At 30.9% G+C, this 15,567-nt stretch overlaps 3 protein-coding genes across 3 annotated transcripts; 2 read left to right on the forward strand and 1 right to left on the reverse strand.

The window, feature by feature from the left end:
* The first annotated feature begins 1,220 nt into the window (after positions 1 to 1,220).
* On the forward strand, positions 1,221 to 5,380 carry morgue (modifier of rpr and grim, ubiquitously expressed). Its single transcript, XM_018544107.1, has 5 exons — positions 1,221 to 1,367; positions 2,494 to 2,619; positions 3,243 to 4,306; positions 4,800 to 4,971; positions 5,219 to 5,380. The coding sequence occupies exons 1-5, from the start codon at positions 1,221 to 1,223 to the stop codon at positions 5,333 to 5,335; spliced, it is 1,626 nt and encodes a 541-aa protein (XP_018399609.1). The 3' UTR covers positions 5,336 to 5,380.
* A 1,930-nt stretch (positions 5,381 to 7,310) lies between these two features.
* On the forward strand, positions 7,311 to 10,846 carry LOC108777267 (Heparan sulfate 2-O-sulfotransferase). Its single transcript, XM_018544106.1, has 7 exons — positions 7,311 to 7,744; positions 7,827 to 8,053; positions 8,465 to 8,550; positions 8,626 to 8,764; positions 9,800 to 9,897; positions 10,029 to 10,186; positions 10,311 to 10,846. Exons 1-7 carry the CDS (start codon positions 7,630 to 7,632, stop codon positions 10,520 to 10,522), a joined length of 1,035 nt encoding a protein of 344 aa, XP_018399608.1. The 5' UTR covers positions 7,311 to 7,629; the 3' UTR covers positions 10,523 to 10,846.
* A 203-nt stretch (positions 10,847 to 11,049) lies between these two features.
* On the reverse strand, positions 11,050 to 13,771 carry Ntmt (N-terminal methyltransferase). The gene is made up of 4 exons (XM_018544108.1): positions 13,437 to 13,771; positions 11,992 to 12,178; positions 11,808 to 11,916; positions 11,050 to 11,312 (listed from the first exon to the last, which is right to left on the reverse strand). Exons 1-4 carry the CDS (start codon positions 13,605 to 13,607, stop codon positions 11,087 to 11,089), a joined length of 693 nt encoding a protein of 230 aa, XP_018399610.1. The 5' UTR covers positions 13,608 to 13,771; the 3' UTR covers positions 11,050 to 11,086.
* Positions 13,772 to 15,567: the final 1,796 nt, after the last annotated feature.

A 15,567-nucleotide genomic window follows, 5' to 3' on the forward strand; every position in this document is an offset into this window, starting at 1 on the left:
TACATTCGCAAATATCCGTTTATCGAGACAGCAGTGGTCAACTACTTTGTTTTTAGAAATTACGGTCGGCATAAGTGTCGTTCTATCTTTGTTATTTATTGAATATCAAGGATAAAACGACATTTGTAATCCTTGACATTTTATCCTTGATATTCAATAAATAACAAAGATAGAACGACACTTATGCCGACCGTAATTTCTAAAAACAAAGTAGTTGACCACTGCTGTCTCGATAAACGGATATTTGCGAATGTACACAATATTTCTCGTGCGTAAATAACGGCGGATATCAAGAACATCAAGAATGCAGGCAATGGCCAACATTGTTATACCGTACTATGCGCCACCTAGGCGAATATACGAGAATGAATTATCACGGTCTGAATTCGCATATAGGAGTTTGCCATGCATGGGGTGCTCACTGAGCGCTCAGTGAGCGGTTGTAGTACTGAATGCACCCAATAAGATATTTTTTTGTGTGTTTGTATGACAATTTCGATTGCATTATGCCGACGTGCTGTGTGATCAATTGTAAAAATAAGAGTGGTTGCGGCAAAGAGAAAATAAATATGTTTTCTTTCCCCCAAAAGCTGGAACTGAGGAAGCAGTGGCTGGAAGTCTGTAAACATACTTCAAAACACGTTCAGTGTGAATATTATCGACTATAAAAAACATTATATTTTCTAAATTTTTTATTCTAATGAAGATCACTGTATTACATATAAGTTCTTAATTAATATTATATTCACTTAGTATTCATCTTGTCTTGGAAAAGATTCTTTAATAATTATGAGAAGAAATAGGAAAGGAAAGGACTACGAAAAAGTCAAGGAACTTTTTTACAATCAGGGAATGTCAAAGAATTTTCTCCGTCCAAATCCACCCTGTTTTTCCTGGAAAATGTATTATTGAATAGAACAAGTTCTTTACAAATTTCCTTATATGTAAACCTTTTTTCCTCAAATGCATAAGAAAAGAAAGATAATTCAGAGGGAATATAATGTTATTTATAGAGATATTTTTTCTTCATGTTTATTTTACTTTATGAACTTGGTACTCGCGCCGAACGAATTGCCCAATCTCTGATTGGTTGAGATTTCGGGTCTCCGCCATTATGCGCAATAGTTCACCTTGTATACTTCACCATGGCCCGTATGGATGTGTACTATATGGTATGTATGTATTGGTATGTATGTAACATTCGCGAATGATATCACAAAATGGCAGGTGATAAGATTGTTGATTGTACGCAGAACGGTAACAACGAGAAAATAAGCGAGAATGGTGATTTGAGTCCTAGTTTAAATTTAGAAGATGATTTTGTCGAATCGATCGAATACGTCCCCTGTCCCGAATTTCAATTCTCGGTAAGCCTGTTTTCGTTCTATCTTCCTTTTTTTCGATCATATCATCGTGTTTTGTCAATTTTTTCGCGTATAATTTTGGTAATCTAGTGTCGCGATTCTGTTACTTAGTCACAAATTATTTTCCTATACAAGAAATTTATTGATTTAATTAATTGACTTGATTAACTGTTAAAGCGATTATCGTTTTGTTATAATTTGACAGGGAATGGAAAGTTACTTTTTAAAAGTAACTAGTTACAGTTACTCGAAAAATAACTTTTCGTTACTTTTTTGAAATCAATCTAAAAATGTACTTTTGCATTTTTTGCATTTTTTTTAAATGTAACACTGACAAATATATATAGTTTTATTTAAAAAAAAACAATGTAGAATGGCTCAAATAATAAATTAAATAAAAGTAAAATGAGAAGGGTTACAAGCCAAAAATGAACAGTTTATTTCCGATAAGAACGACGATGACAATGTAATTAAATGTATAAATATATATTAGAACAATACATGGATAAAACAAGATAAAAACAAACGACACTTATTGTCATCGTCTTATTGGAAATAAACTGTTTCGCTTTTGGATTTGTAGCCTTTCTCATTTTTTACTTTTATTTAATTTATTTTTAATTTTTTTTAAACACAATTTTGTAATTCTAAAACCTGTAAAATATGCAGCAAACTGAAATATTTGTATGTCCTATGTATTACATAGAAGATAGAAGTGTAAAATAATTACTGAATCATGACGGCCGAATGTTTAAGGGCTTTCAAGTCTTACTGATAAGAGCTATAAATGGCATGTATCCAATCGAACCATGTTCAATCGTGTGCAAAGTAACGACAAAAGTAACTGTAAATTTCGCTACCGTTGCCCAAAAAATGTAACTCGTTACCGTTACAGTTATCAAAAAAAGAAAGTAACGCAGTTACCAGTAAAGTTACCAAAAAAGTAACTTGTAACTGTAACTTCGTTACAAGTAACGAGTTACTTCCATTCCCTGTAATTTGATTTATGTTTAGTAGTTGTCAATAATGGATTAAATAAACTTAAAACTTTTGTCATATTTCATAGTTTTTCTTTTGTTATATTTTAATAAAAATTTAGACATCTATGTATAAATTTTTTAATTTATAGACAACTGCATGTTATATTTGTAATGGATATTATGGACCATGTTTCGAGGAACCAGTCTGTGCAACATGTCATGCATTTCTATTTCCTAATGATGTTGATCTACTCCAGATGCCAATTTTTAGTGAGGTATAATATGTTATAATCTGAAATTAATAACTTATTTAATTTGACATTGTATGAAATAGTAAAATTTATAATAATATATCAAAATAGATTATTGTGTATATATGATATATATATATAAATAAATTTTTTAATGTTAATGAATGATATTAAATGTTAATAAATAATTAGATCAGTAATTAATGTATCATTTATTAAAATATATGATTTATTAATTTCTTTGCAGTAAAAATAACAAACATATATTATAAATCTTTATTTATGATTAGTTCTTATATTTAAGACAGTCTTGAGTAATCTTAAGATGTCATAATTCAATTACAGAATCATATTTGCATCTTAAGAAAGACAATCTTAAAATAAGAACCATACTATGAATACTGATCTAAAGTCAGCATTAATATTTTCCATCAAATCTATAAATTACTTATAACTTGGTAGGAATAGATATAGATCTTCTAGGTTATAAAATACATTATGCACAAAGTACTGAACTATTCTAGGATATGTATTAGCATAACAATTTTATCAAACTTTTCTAGGAATATCATTTAAGGAATTATTTATGTACTTTAATAATATTAATGTTAATCTTATATATGTATGTATATATTTTGTTAAAACAGAAAACAGATGATGAAGATTCAGGAAATGATGAACCAACTGATCTATATTATAATCATGAGAGAAGGACTAGTCAACAACAGCAGAATTCTCCACAGAGTGTCAATCCTAATATCCCAAACGCACAACAGAATCCATTCCATAATGCAAATGTTTCACGTAGATGTTATCCGCAATATCAAAATGCGACGCCTCAGTGCAATTATCACATGCTCCAAAGCAATTCAAATAGCAATTCAAATAGCAATTCTGTTGACATATGCATAATAGGATCTACGCGAAATGCTTTGGCATCGTGCAATGTGAATCTCGACCTACAGAACATGGTCTGCCGAACCAGAGTTGACTGCCATCAGAACTGTGCCAACAGAAACGATCAACATGTACACAATAGGGTAGAGGAAAATTTACGGAGTATGCCAGAGATGGTTGCACTGAGCCATGATGGTCAGAATAATGAGCCTGGGCAGTATCATTGGAACAATAGAGTATATGAGGATGCAGGTGAATCGTCACGACCTTATAATTTATCGGAACGGTTGGAGATACTATCGAATCACAAACACATCGAACATGAACCTATCAATGAGCCAGGTTTGGTGGAAAGATTGCCTCCTGAAGTACTGCTTGCCATTTTCTTACATCTTGATGACATTAGCCTATGGTCGGCAGCAAATGTTTGTCGACGATGGTGTGGCCTGCTATCAACGCACATCACTCAGTTACAATGGAAGCAGCATGTGAAATTACGCTGGCCTTTGTACAAGCCCATTGGTTGCATTAAAAATTGGTACAAGGTATATGACCATCTGGCCTTTTCTGCTCCATGTCGGACGTGTTTAGCACAGACCTCCCTGCGATCGAGACCTGCCAGGATGGAGGAAAATTCTTGGCGTAGGAATAGATTGCGCAGTGAACTCAAAAGCTTAAGGATCGATCCACCTGAAGGCATTGAGGCGATGCCTCTTGATCATATGTGTTGTCATTGGCAAGCTACCATCACAGGACCGGTAGGAAGTCCATATGAAGGAGGATTATTTTATCTATATCTACAAGTACCATTCAGGTATATATTAAAGGAAATTTACTACACATTTTATATACCATAGACATAGTATAGATAGATCGAGCATGAGGCGGGAGACATGGCAGTCACATGTAAATTTTTCGTTCTCTCTCTAACAGAAGAAAGTGGGAGCTGCATCGTACCCCCACTTTCTTCTGTTAGAAAGAGAACAAAAAATCTAATTGTGTTTCCTCCTTCTCGCACGCGCCAGCCATCAATACCCTTATCTGGCATATAGCAATGTCTATATGTTATATCATATACATATAGGATTTTTCTTTTTATTACAAATTGTTAAAATTTTTTTAATTTATTTGTAAAAATATCTTGAAAATTAAAAAGCACTTCAATAAATTATAATATAAAAATTATAATTTTATTTTTAAATTATTTTTATGGTATTCTAGATTCAGGGACACGAGAAAATACGACAATTTTCGCTTTGTATTATATTATCAATGTTCTATGTAGTAACATTGTATATTTCTTATAGTTATCCCATGTGTCCACCCATAGTAAGATTTCTAACAAAAATACTTCACCCAAATGTATCGAGACACGGGGACGTTGGCATTGATTCAATACATCATAATTGGTCGCTAGCTCTCACAATATCTAAAGTTCTTATTAGTGTACAAAGTCTGCTTACAGATCCGTACTGCCAAGTAAGTATATTATTTTGTAATTAGAATCAATCTGTTCAATAAAAATATTTTAAATATGGTAATTATTAATTAGTAATTATTATTTTATTGTAATTATTTATTTCGATTTTTATATATAGCAAAACTAATATTTAAATTAATCTGAAAATTGATGCTACGTATTAATATGTGTTTATATACTTATGAAGATTAGCAATAATATATTTAAATTAATATATTATTATTAACATGATATTTTTATTAATAGGTGTGTATGGAACCAGAATTAGGAGAAATGTATATGAGTAATCGCGAAAAATTCGAGGAGGTAGCGAGGGCATGGACATGGAGGTACGCAATGCACGATGTCGTAACGCCGTTTTAGTGCACAAAAATGTATATAAATCACAATTAATATGTGTAATTAATGTATACCTACGTATTAATTATTATATAGATATCATATGAACTATTTAATAAATTGATAATGAGATTTGTGATATATTGTGCTAAAAAAAGAACAGACCTGCGACTGTCTATTTATAGGAATTGTTTGTTAATCACGATCATGTACTAAACTCGAACCTTTTTTACTCTAAAATTCATTATAAAATGTATACATTAATATTCTTAATGTTATTACTTACTACTTATATTATTACTTAAATCATTGTCTCCTATAAAGTAACTACCAATTATATGTTATGACATACACATATGTATACATATACAGTAAATGCAAAAGTATTCATGCAGGAGAGCGGGGACTTTATAATAAAAGCCTTATTTATAGACAATAAACCTTACTTAGCAATTTATTGTATTAACAAATGAGTATCTATATTCAGTATTAATAAAAATAGCTTTTTTCTTTTACGTTATATAGGCTTCTGGCCTATGTTATACTTCTCTCATTAATAAAAATAGCTAATTAATGTTTTTTAAATAAGGTATTTTTTAAAGATATTTTTCTTATACACAAATATTTTTTTACATTTACTATGTATAGAGTATCTCATTTTGATAGAAATACATAGTATAATATAATATGTTGAAAATGAAGAAATTGTTATAAAAGTATCTGGTTCAAACAAAAGTTATATGGTCTAAAAGGGAATATATATATATATTTTTTTTAAATTAATACAACTTTTATCTGAACTACTTTTGTATCAAGTGTTTCGTTTTTAAGATATTTCACTATTTTTATTAAAATAGAACACTCTATATATTACTTATGCATATACATATACAGTGAGTGTAAAAAGTACAAGGAAAATTTTTATAAAGAAAAACCTAGAAAATAAACATTAATTAGCAATTTTATACAATAAATACATTCTAACAAAAATACATTCTAACATAAACAATTGAGCTTCGCTGTATTCCAAATTTTTCGATTGTACGATATACTTTTTAAGTAGTTCAAACAATACAATTTTTAACTTTTGCTTATTTTTAAATAATATATTTTCTATAATTGATGTACATCTTTTTAGTATATATAATTTGAGAAACATATAATCTATTTTATTTTTTATGAATACATTTATTAAATTTTAATAGGTTTTAATTACTTCGCAAATGATCGTCGATCAAATATCGAATAGAAGTTGAAATTATAGTATTAATATCAATTCGACATCAATTTGATGAGTCTTTCTGGATAATGTTTACTTTTTTAAAAAAAGGTTTTATAATATAAAATAATTTATTCAACAAATACTTCTTGCACTCATTGCGTGCGTGTATGCGTTTCAAATGATATTCAGGATCATGACCTTGACATTGTATATCAAGATCATGTGGTCAAGGCGTTTAGAGGTTGTTCCTCTTATTTTTATTTTTACATTTAATATGAAAATAACAGCTTCAAAAGGTCATGATTTTGACAAATATTATTAAGATCACAAGTCTGAACGGCATTTGAAAGGCTTTAACCATCAGTTGGATAATGAGTGTATAATGCATCAATTGTCCTTGTTTAATATTTGATGGGCGACAAGGATAATCATCATGCGCGAAACGGAACACATCGTATAAATAATGCTAATGCCACAGCGGTACTGTAACTTTCATGTCTTATAATTCAAAAAATATATTCAATTAAAAAATTTTTGTTATAGTATTTTGAAAAACTCTCTCTTTCTCTCTCTTTCTTTCTCTCGAGATAAGCTACAGGAATGTGCAATTAAAATATGAGGATTTTTATTAAAAAAAAATATTTATTTTATTATATTTAAAAAAAATAATATTGTTACCGACTTTTATAATTATGCGAAAAGCTAAATAAATGGCAGGAATACCAATTGTAGCCAAGCCAAAAGGGTCGATCGCATCATGTATTAGTGTATGTTTTCGCGTGATTTTTTAACCTAAAAAGTTATACGCTTTGTCCGATTTTGCCGCTGGTCGCGGCATATGGCAAATACAAAGTACTTATTGCACAGTACACTAATTACACTTACAATTTGACAATTGTCAAATGTTGGCGTATAAAAACTAGCGTGCGTTTTATAAAAAAGGGATCGATTATATACAAGAAAGGAAGAAGGATACCTTGCATGAACACCTGGCATACCTATATATCATTTTGAGCTCTTGTGGCTCGACTTCAAGCACGGCATGCTCACGGGCGGCCGACACGAGTGATAGGTATGATTTGAGCGACGACGTAAAATGATACTGAGAAACTTGCCATTTACGCCATGGGTTCTAATCCTGATTCTTGTCATCGTGATAGTCTATCTGCGACAGCGATTAAACAACCTGGAGGAGAGCTACAGATCGCTCCGTATGTATTCAAATGTAACTTCAAATGTAGCTAGTTTCAATTCATTCACAATTGAGTAGGAGTAACAAGATTCTCTTTTTAGATGATACTATTGCACAAATTGATGCTAGGTATGACAACGGACATGCCGAGGCTCGAAGAGGTATTGAGGATGATCTAGAGGACGTTGTTGTGATATACAACAGAGTACCAAAGACAGCATCCACTAGTTTCATGGGATTAGTTTATGACCTATGCAAGCAGAATAAGTATCATGTGCTCCATATTAATGTGACCAATAACATGCACACCCTTACTTTTGCTAACCAGGTGCATTATATATTAAGGAAGATTTATCAACACTGCTTAGTTGTAACTTGTTCTAATTTTTTGCATTAGAATCTTATTTAAAAAATACATAATATATAATAAAAAATACAAATATAATTACTTTCTAACATATGTTCTCACTGTAATGCCATAAAGCGATTTTTGGCATGCCTCTGGTATAGCTACCAAAAGCAACCGTGGTTGAGGCTATCTTTGTCTTCTGATCCCTGGAAACAAAGATAGCTTTAGTCACGGTTACTTTTGGTTGCTATACCAGAAGCACGCCAAAAATCGCCTATAGATATTTAATGCCTCGTATGAGAAAATAAGTATATATTTTTTTTGTCAAAGCACAGACATGCTATATTTTGTTCAATAGAATTATCATTAACACAGATATGTTGTGTACAGGTTCAATTTGCAAACAACATATCAAACTGGAATAGTATAAAGCCAGCATTTTACCATGGACATATGGCGTTTTTAAATTTTGGAAAGTAGGTACAACAAGGTTTACGCCTTTTCTACAAAATAAAATGAATATTTGTTTTACCAAATATTTTATTTTTCAGATTTGGTACTAAACGTATGCCTTTGTATATAAATTTATTGAGGAAACCTTTAGACAGATTTATATCATATTATTACTTTTTAAGATACGGAGATAATTTTAGACCTCATGTTATAAGGAAGAAACATGGAGATACAAAGGTTTGTATATTAATTGTGGCATGCACACACGCACATGCACATATGCACAGAGGATGTTCCATAACTAATGATACAGCTGGAAGATAATGAATCAACATGAAAAAATAAGTCACAAAAATGTAGAATAAAAATTTGTCATATGAGGCTGTTTTCGGGCAACATTTTCAGTAATTTATGAAGTCAAAATAAAATTCATCGTACGCGAATATCTTGTTTTGTCTATTCTCAATTATCCAATATAATAAAACGAACATGAGCAGAGTTAGTAATCTACAGAGAGATGTGTTAAGGGACACACATACCCAAGCAAATATTTAAAATCAATTTTCGAAAATAATCTTATGTGAAAAAATTATTCTATATTTTTTTTTCTTTATGTAGGATGAGTTCTGTTTTATCTACTCTTTCAATCTTCATGTCACCTTTTAGGTGGTCTCCGAGGAGGGCAAGAGTTCTGTAGTTTCTGTGTTCTGACCCATTTTGATAATCTTTCTGGTTTCATTCTTTCCACATGATCTCTCCAGCACCGCTGTCTTACTCTGATCCATCTCATTATGTCCTTAATGTCTGGAGTGCTGTCTTATTTGTTCGTTTCTTATTCTATTCCTCCAGTTGATTCCTTTAATTGCCCTCAGTGTCTTCATTTGTTCTTCGGATTCTTTTTATTCAGGATGTTTTGACCTTCGTTTCTACCATGTATGTATGGTTTAATACACAGGCTTTGTAGATTCTCATTTTACCTTTCATAGTCATATTCCGGTTCCTCCATATGATATTCCTTAGGCATCCTGCTATCCTATTTGCTTTATTCACCTGTGTACAAACTTTTCCTATCAAGTTTCTGTCACTAGTTGTTACTGTGCCAAAGTAATTGTATTTTATAATCTGTTATAAATTATTTTTTCATGTAGTATTACTTTCTTTCCAATTGTATCGTATGAATAAATTTATTTTACATCGGTTTATTTTTTCATATAAAATTATCTTCTTATTGTACCATTCAATTATAGAATTTTGTCTAATTATTTTATTTAGACATTTGACGAGTGTATAAATAGTGGTCAATCTGACTGTGATCCTAATAACATGTGGCTGCAGATTCCATTTTTATGTGGTCATGATCCAGCTTGTTGGTAAATTGTTTTCTTTTAAAAAGGTTTTAGAAATATAATTTTGAACAAATCTTTTACCTCAATTTTATATTTCTTAAATAAATAATAAGATATGTAATAACCATTGTTAGTGTACTTTATTTCTTTTACAGGGAAATTGGTAATAGCTGGGCATTAGAGGAAGCCAAGCGGAATCTACAAAAGTATTACTTCCTGGTTGGAGTAACAGAAGAGTTAAACGAGTTTGTAGAAGTATTGGAGAATGTATTACCGCGGTTTTTTAGAGGTGCATACAACTTCTTCTTACATAGTAAGTATTTGTGAAAATAAATAAATAACATCTTTCGAAGGGATGATATAATCTTTTGTTTATTATTATCATTATCACAATTGAAATAATATCAAAAAACATCGATGCTTTCTTTGATTTTTAGATAATAAGTCACACTTACGACAAACTACACAAAAACTCAATCCACTACCTGAAACAGTAGGCATAATTCAGCAATCGGTTGTATGGAAGATGGAAAATGAATTCTATAATTTCGCTTTGGAACATTTTCATGCTGTGAAAAGACGACTCATAAATGCTTCCCCTCAAGATGTAAATCAGCGTTTCATGTATGAAAAAATACGGCCAAAGTAAACTACTGTAAGAAATTTAGAGGAAATAGGCACAACATAGAAACCATCAGCATCAAGGGTTGTGTGGCTCGGTGGCAAACGGATGTCTAGTAATGAGAAAACCAGGCCTCGGTTCGAATCTCAGAGCGTCTTCATATTTTTTTCATGTTGTCGCTTAATCCTACTTCTGAAGTTGTAAGCGACAGCACAAGAAACATAACGTTGATAGCTTCTCTATTGTATCTATTTTCTCTAAGTTTCTTACACTACTTTTTTACATAGGACTTTGCTCCTGCTGAATGATGCAATAACGCAATTGACTGCAAAATGTGTATTTATTGTAATTATGAGCAACATCATTTGTATAAAATGAATTTATAGAGTTAATATTTATTTTTTCTATATATAGATATAAAAAATGTATAATGTATACGAGTTTTTCTTTCAAATGCCTTTGTTTTTATAAAATTACATTGTTAAAAAAAAAACTAAAATAATTTAAAAATATAATTAAATAAAATAATTTAGATATCTAAGAAGCTACAATAATTAGATATTCGATTTGTATTGCGCATTATTGACTGATTCATTGATTTCTTGGTCTAAGGGCAAACATATGAACCGGGTATAAACCGCGTGGGAATTTAGTTTGCTGTTGCTCCTTAATACAAATAAGATCAGCCTTTTCAAATAAAGACCTCAAGGTTTTCATTGGTCTTGTTACGGAAGAGTCTTCCTTATCAATTTCCATATTATTTGAAGTTGTGATATTTTCTTTCACCACGAGCACACCATTGTCTTTCAAGCTCAATCTGTAAATCCAAATTACAAGGTAAGAAATAAAGCTTCGAGTTTTTTTTTTTATACCTAATAGCAGGAAATGGAAGAGTTACTTTTCCATTACCTTTACAGTTACTTTTTATAACAATTTGATAACAATGTTGCAATTTTTTATGACTGTAATGATGACTAACTAAACGCTGATGTTATGTTAATGTTAAGAGTCATTAAAAAAAAAATTATTACTACATGTTGCTTATTGAAAAAAGTAATAACTAGTAATGTCATAAAGTTACTCCATTACAAGTTAAAAAATAATGAGTTAAAAATTCTGATTTATTATCTTTTCAATAAGGAATGACTTTTCCAACCCACTGTAAGTACCTATTCCAAACTCTGGTGTTTATATTACCATCATAAAAAATTGTCATTACTAAACTGTTATTATAATAAAGTAACTAAGTAACAGTAGTTATAGTAACTAATTACTTCCATTCACTGCCTAATAGAGCAAAAATATAACTCACGAGCACTTTCTAAAAAATTCTATTAAATCGTTATCTTCTAAGTGTCCTAATACCCACTGACACCATATAAGATCATATTTATTTGGCGTAGGACAAAAGTTTTGCAATCCTTAAAAAAGATGAGTATATTTATGTGTATTATGTCAAATTTAAGTTTTATAGAATATATAGATACATATATTACCAATAGAATAATATTGGCCGATTCTCGACGAACAGTTTTCCAAGGAGATCTTTGCTACCTCTAGAAATTTTGGATTTTGTTCAACAAGATCTATATGTTTAAAAAATTTTAGTAATAAGTTCTTTGTAATTCTACCAATACCAGCACCGCAATCTAAGGCAAATGCTTTAGAAGGTGGATTTTCTATCTAAAACAAACCAATTTTTTTAAATGTTTTATTTATTTCCATAGCTGTAGCTAAAAGGCTTTCTTTTTAACTGAACTTCCTGTATAATTTATCTTTCCTTTTTTTTCTTTCTATGTTAAAGAAAAAAAGGAAAAAGATGAAATGTCCAAGAAGTTTAGCTAAAAGAACAGAACTAAAATTTGTAATACTGATATTGAAAAAAATAAATACTGTTAATTTTAATAGCAATAATTTAAATTATATATAACATAAAGAATATAATCAAGTGAGTCCAATTAATCTACTGTCAGCTCTAAAAGATTAAATTTACAATTTATTATAACTCTTAAAATTGATTTTTTCAACATTTTTATCTGAATTATTTCAATAAAAAACAGATAAAAATAAAATGTTTCATGCAAAATTAAGAGAAACGCTGTAGATATCTTTTTCTAAATTTATATCAATTATTTTACAAAGTTCCAATTAAATAAATATATAATCTTACAAAATTCATGTATTATAATTCATAAATTTTTTAATAATTATGTAGAAGATGCCTCTCATCTTCAATTTCAGTGAAATTATGCTTATTCGACGTATTTTTGCATGAAACAAAAGAATTTAGCAGTAAAATGTTGTGTTCAGTCCTACAAAGCAAGATCGTTAAGATTTTTTTATTGTTATTAACCTCCAGATGTAGATTTGGGAAGAATATCTTCTACCTCGCACTTTAACACAACATACTATGTTTTGTTTTTTTTTTCGTTTTCACGACTACTTTAGATAAAAAAATCGTTAACTATGGTTAGGTTAGGAAATCTGTCACATGGATGACATTGAGGGTCGCACAATTTCAAACACAAATTCTTTGCTTTACTTCTTCTTCTTGATTTGATTGGCCCAAGTTCCGCGTTATCCGGATAAACGTGGCCAATTCTTTGCTTTAAAAACATGAATTATTTTCTATATAATTTTTTTACAGTAAAGAATTTGTTTTTAAAACAGAATTTATGTTTGTAAAATAGAGAATTTGTGTAACCCTCTATGCTATTGATATGACAAATTTCCTAATTTAACAATAATTAACTTTAATAATTAATATTTCGCTTTGTGCAGGACTGAGTACGATATTTTACTCCCAGATTCTTTTGTTTCATGTAAAAACGCATCGAATAAGCATAATTTTATTAAATTTTTTTGATCAAACATATAAATGGTTAAAACTTAAAATAGGTTTACGAGATATAGTGATAGGTTAGACTATAACAATACATACCTCAAAAAGAGATTTTAAGAAGAGTGTAGAGCCTTTTATATCAGTCTGCGAGATAAACCCGAAGCCTCCTAGCATCCCATCCACTGTGGGCGGGATGCGGTCCCAATATTTTGCGGCAGCAGTGTAAAATTCATCCTGACACGCGTTCGCGATATACCGCGACTCTTGCATTTTGGTTGATTTTCGTACACTGCGATAGGGATGCAGACATGGTGGAAGAATTACATGGGGTGCTTTCCAATTACTCAACACATCTTGACACAAACGTACACAGGAATGTACAAAGTGTAGCGTTGTGCATGACTCAATTGGAACAGCGATTTCGAATAGAGTAAGGTTAATTTTTTAGTGAAATCTTTATTTCACCATGTTAAGATCTACGTGTCGGGCTGTGTGGCTCCACGGCAAGGCGGTGGCTTTGTGTTTCGAACTACATACGAGGTCCGCGGTTCGAGTCCCGACATCACGTCGAGTGTCCGACATTTTTTCTCGGCCCAGCTTACATTATGAATATATAAAACAAAAAAATATTACAAAGAAATAAAAAAAAAATATTTTGTTAAATATACTTATAACAAAAATTTATTGATACCAAATAATTATTTACTTCAATAATATTTTCATTGTCCATTTCGTTGCTTTTTCCTTCTGTCCTTTACCGCATTTAAAAAAAAAACGAAAATTCATATTCTCCCATATATGTAATACTACTATATGGCTAGATGAGAGAGAAGTCCATGTCCCAGAACCACGGTGCGGGAATATACTTCTCTCTCTTTCTCAGCGTACTTTGAACGTTGTGCGCATACGTCGGATTCATCCCCTCCATCAATAATAAATAGAAGGATAAATATACATATATGTGTAAGGAAGAAGGAAAAAGTGATTGATTCCGCTTCAGGGTATAACCTTGTTACAGTTAACAGAGTCAGTTTAGTCGGAATAAATAAATTAATCCTAATTTTATGAAATAAACTTTTTCAAAATTGCCGTTATGTATATAAGAATACAGTGCAATCCCTTACAGAAATTTCATGATAATCAGTGCAAACTAATACCTATTTCATACCTATGCAAACTAATGTTTTCAGTCGCATTAGGCGCATTAGGCTTTTTGCCACATAAATAACATATCTTGATCATTTTTGCCTGTGTACAACAGCACACATCTAATAAGCATAACGAGCATAACCTGTTCGCGTCATCTCACTGATCGCACTCTATTTTCCTATTGGCGGATGCAATCAATCCAACGCATGAGCACAACACTCAAAGTACTCTTAGAAAGAGAGGGAAATATATATTCCCGCACCGTGGTTCTGGGACCGCTTCCTCTCACTCCCTCTTATAGGCACTAGTCATATAGTAGTATTACATATATGTATTCTCCAACCTCATTTATAATCTCCTGACTAAAATGTCACTAGAAAATACAAGGCTACACAGCCCTCGGCTGAGTGTGTAGTGTTGTGTCGATATATGGTATAAGCTGTCTTCCCATAGTCCCTTTGCCAGTCAGTAAAATAATATTACTAGGGTGACGTCATCTTACTGACTGGAGAAGTGTTCCCATTCTAGCCATGGTGTAATAAGTAAGGTGAAGCATTCTAAAGTTGCGCAGTAGTATCAGAAATATCCAACCAATCGCAAGCTAGCGGAAAAGGAAAATATTTTTTGTCATGGCCTCAGCAGAGAAAGTTTTATCTTCGATAAAGTCGCGGAAATAGCATGCTCTTTCGTTGACGTGAACAAATTCCCGAAGACCGTGATACACTGCTTAGTGCGAACAAGGACATATATTCGTTTACGAAATGTAAATATGCAAATAAAACAAAAAAATGTTTCAAAGACTCATAAAAAATTGCGAAGAATGACAAATATAATTGTTACATAGATTTTATAATAAAATCTTTATTTCATAGATTTTATAATAAAATTTTTATTTCATTTATATCTTTATGTTGTTCATATGATCCTGTTATGTTCTTTGTTCTTTTTTTCTACATAATTTAAAAATGTATTAAATCAATTTATAAAACTCATTTATATGCGACGTTTTTATTTCGAATTTTCCCAATACTTCTTGAGAAAACTTAATTTACATGTTTTGTATTTTAATTGATCCACCTGG

The sequence above is a fragment of the Cyphomyrmex costatus genome, unplaced genomic scaffold, assembly GCF_001594065.2.
Source record: "Cyphomyrmex costatus isolate MS0001 unplaced genomic scaffold, Ccosl1.0 scaffold425, whole genome shotgun sequence".
Lineage (NCBI taxonomy): Eukaryota > Metazoa > Arthropoda > Insecta > Hymenoptera > Formicidae > Cyphomyrmex > Cyphomyrmex costatus.

What these genes read in the sequence shown, in the direction of transcription:
- morgue (XM_018544107.1), top strand. Translation starts at nt 1,221, where the DNA reads ATGGCAGGTGATAAGATTGTTGATTGTACGCAGAACGGTAACAACGAG. An exon ending in GTCCCGAATTTCAATTCTCG is followed by an intron (nt 1,368 to 2,493) that starts GTAAGCCTGTTT and finishes TTTAATTTATAG; the next exon opens with ACAACTGCATGTTATATTTG. An exon ending in TTACAGATCCGTACTGCCAA is followed by an intron (nt 4,972 to 5,218) that starts GTAAGTATATTA and finishes TTTTATTAATAG; the next exon opens with GTGTGTATGGAACCAGAATT.
- LOC108777267 (XM_018544106.1), top strand. Translation starts at nt 7,630, where the DNA reads ATGATACTGAGAAACTTGCCATTTACGCCATGGGTTCTAATCCTGATT. An exon ending in GCGTTTTTAAATTTTGGAAA is followed by an intron (nt 8,551 to 8,625) that starts GTAGGTACAACA and finishes TTTATTTTTCAG; the next exon opens with ATTTGGTACTAAACGTATGC. An exon ending in AGAAACATGGAGATACAAAG is followed by an intron (nt 8,765 to 9,799) that starts GTTTGTATATTA and finishes TATTTTATTTAG; the next exon opens with ACATTTGACGAGTGTATAAA.
- Ntmt (XM_018544108.1), bottom strand. Translation starts at nt 13,607, where the DNA reads ATGCAAGAGTCGCGGTATATCGCGAACGCGTGTCAGGATGAATTTTAC. An exon ending in TCTTAAAATCTCTTTTTGAG is followed by an intron (nt 12,179 to 13,436) that starts GTATGTATTGTT and finishes GGTTTGTTTTAG; the next exon opens with ATAGAAAATCCACCTTCTAA. An exon ending in GAATTTTTTAGAAAGTGCTC is followed by an intron (nt 11,313 to 11,807) that starts GTGAGTTATATT and finishes TTGGATTTACAG; the next exon opens with ATTGAGCTTGAAAGACAATG.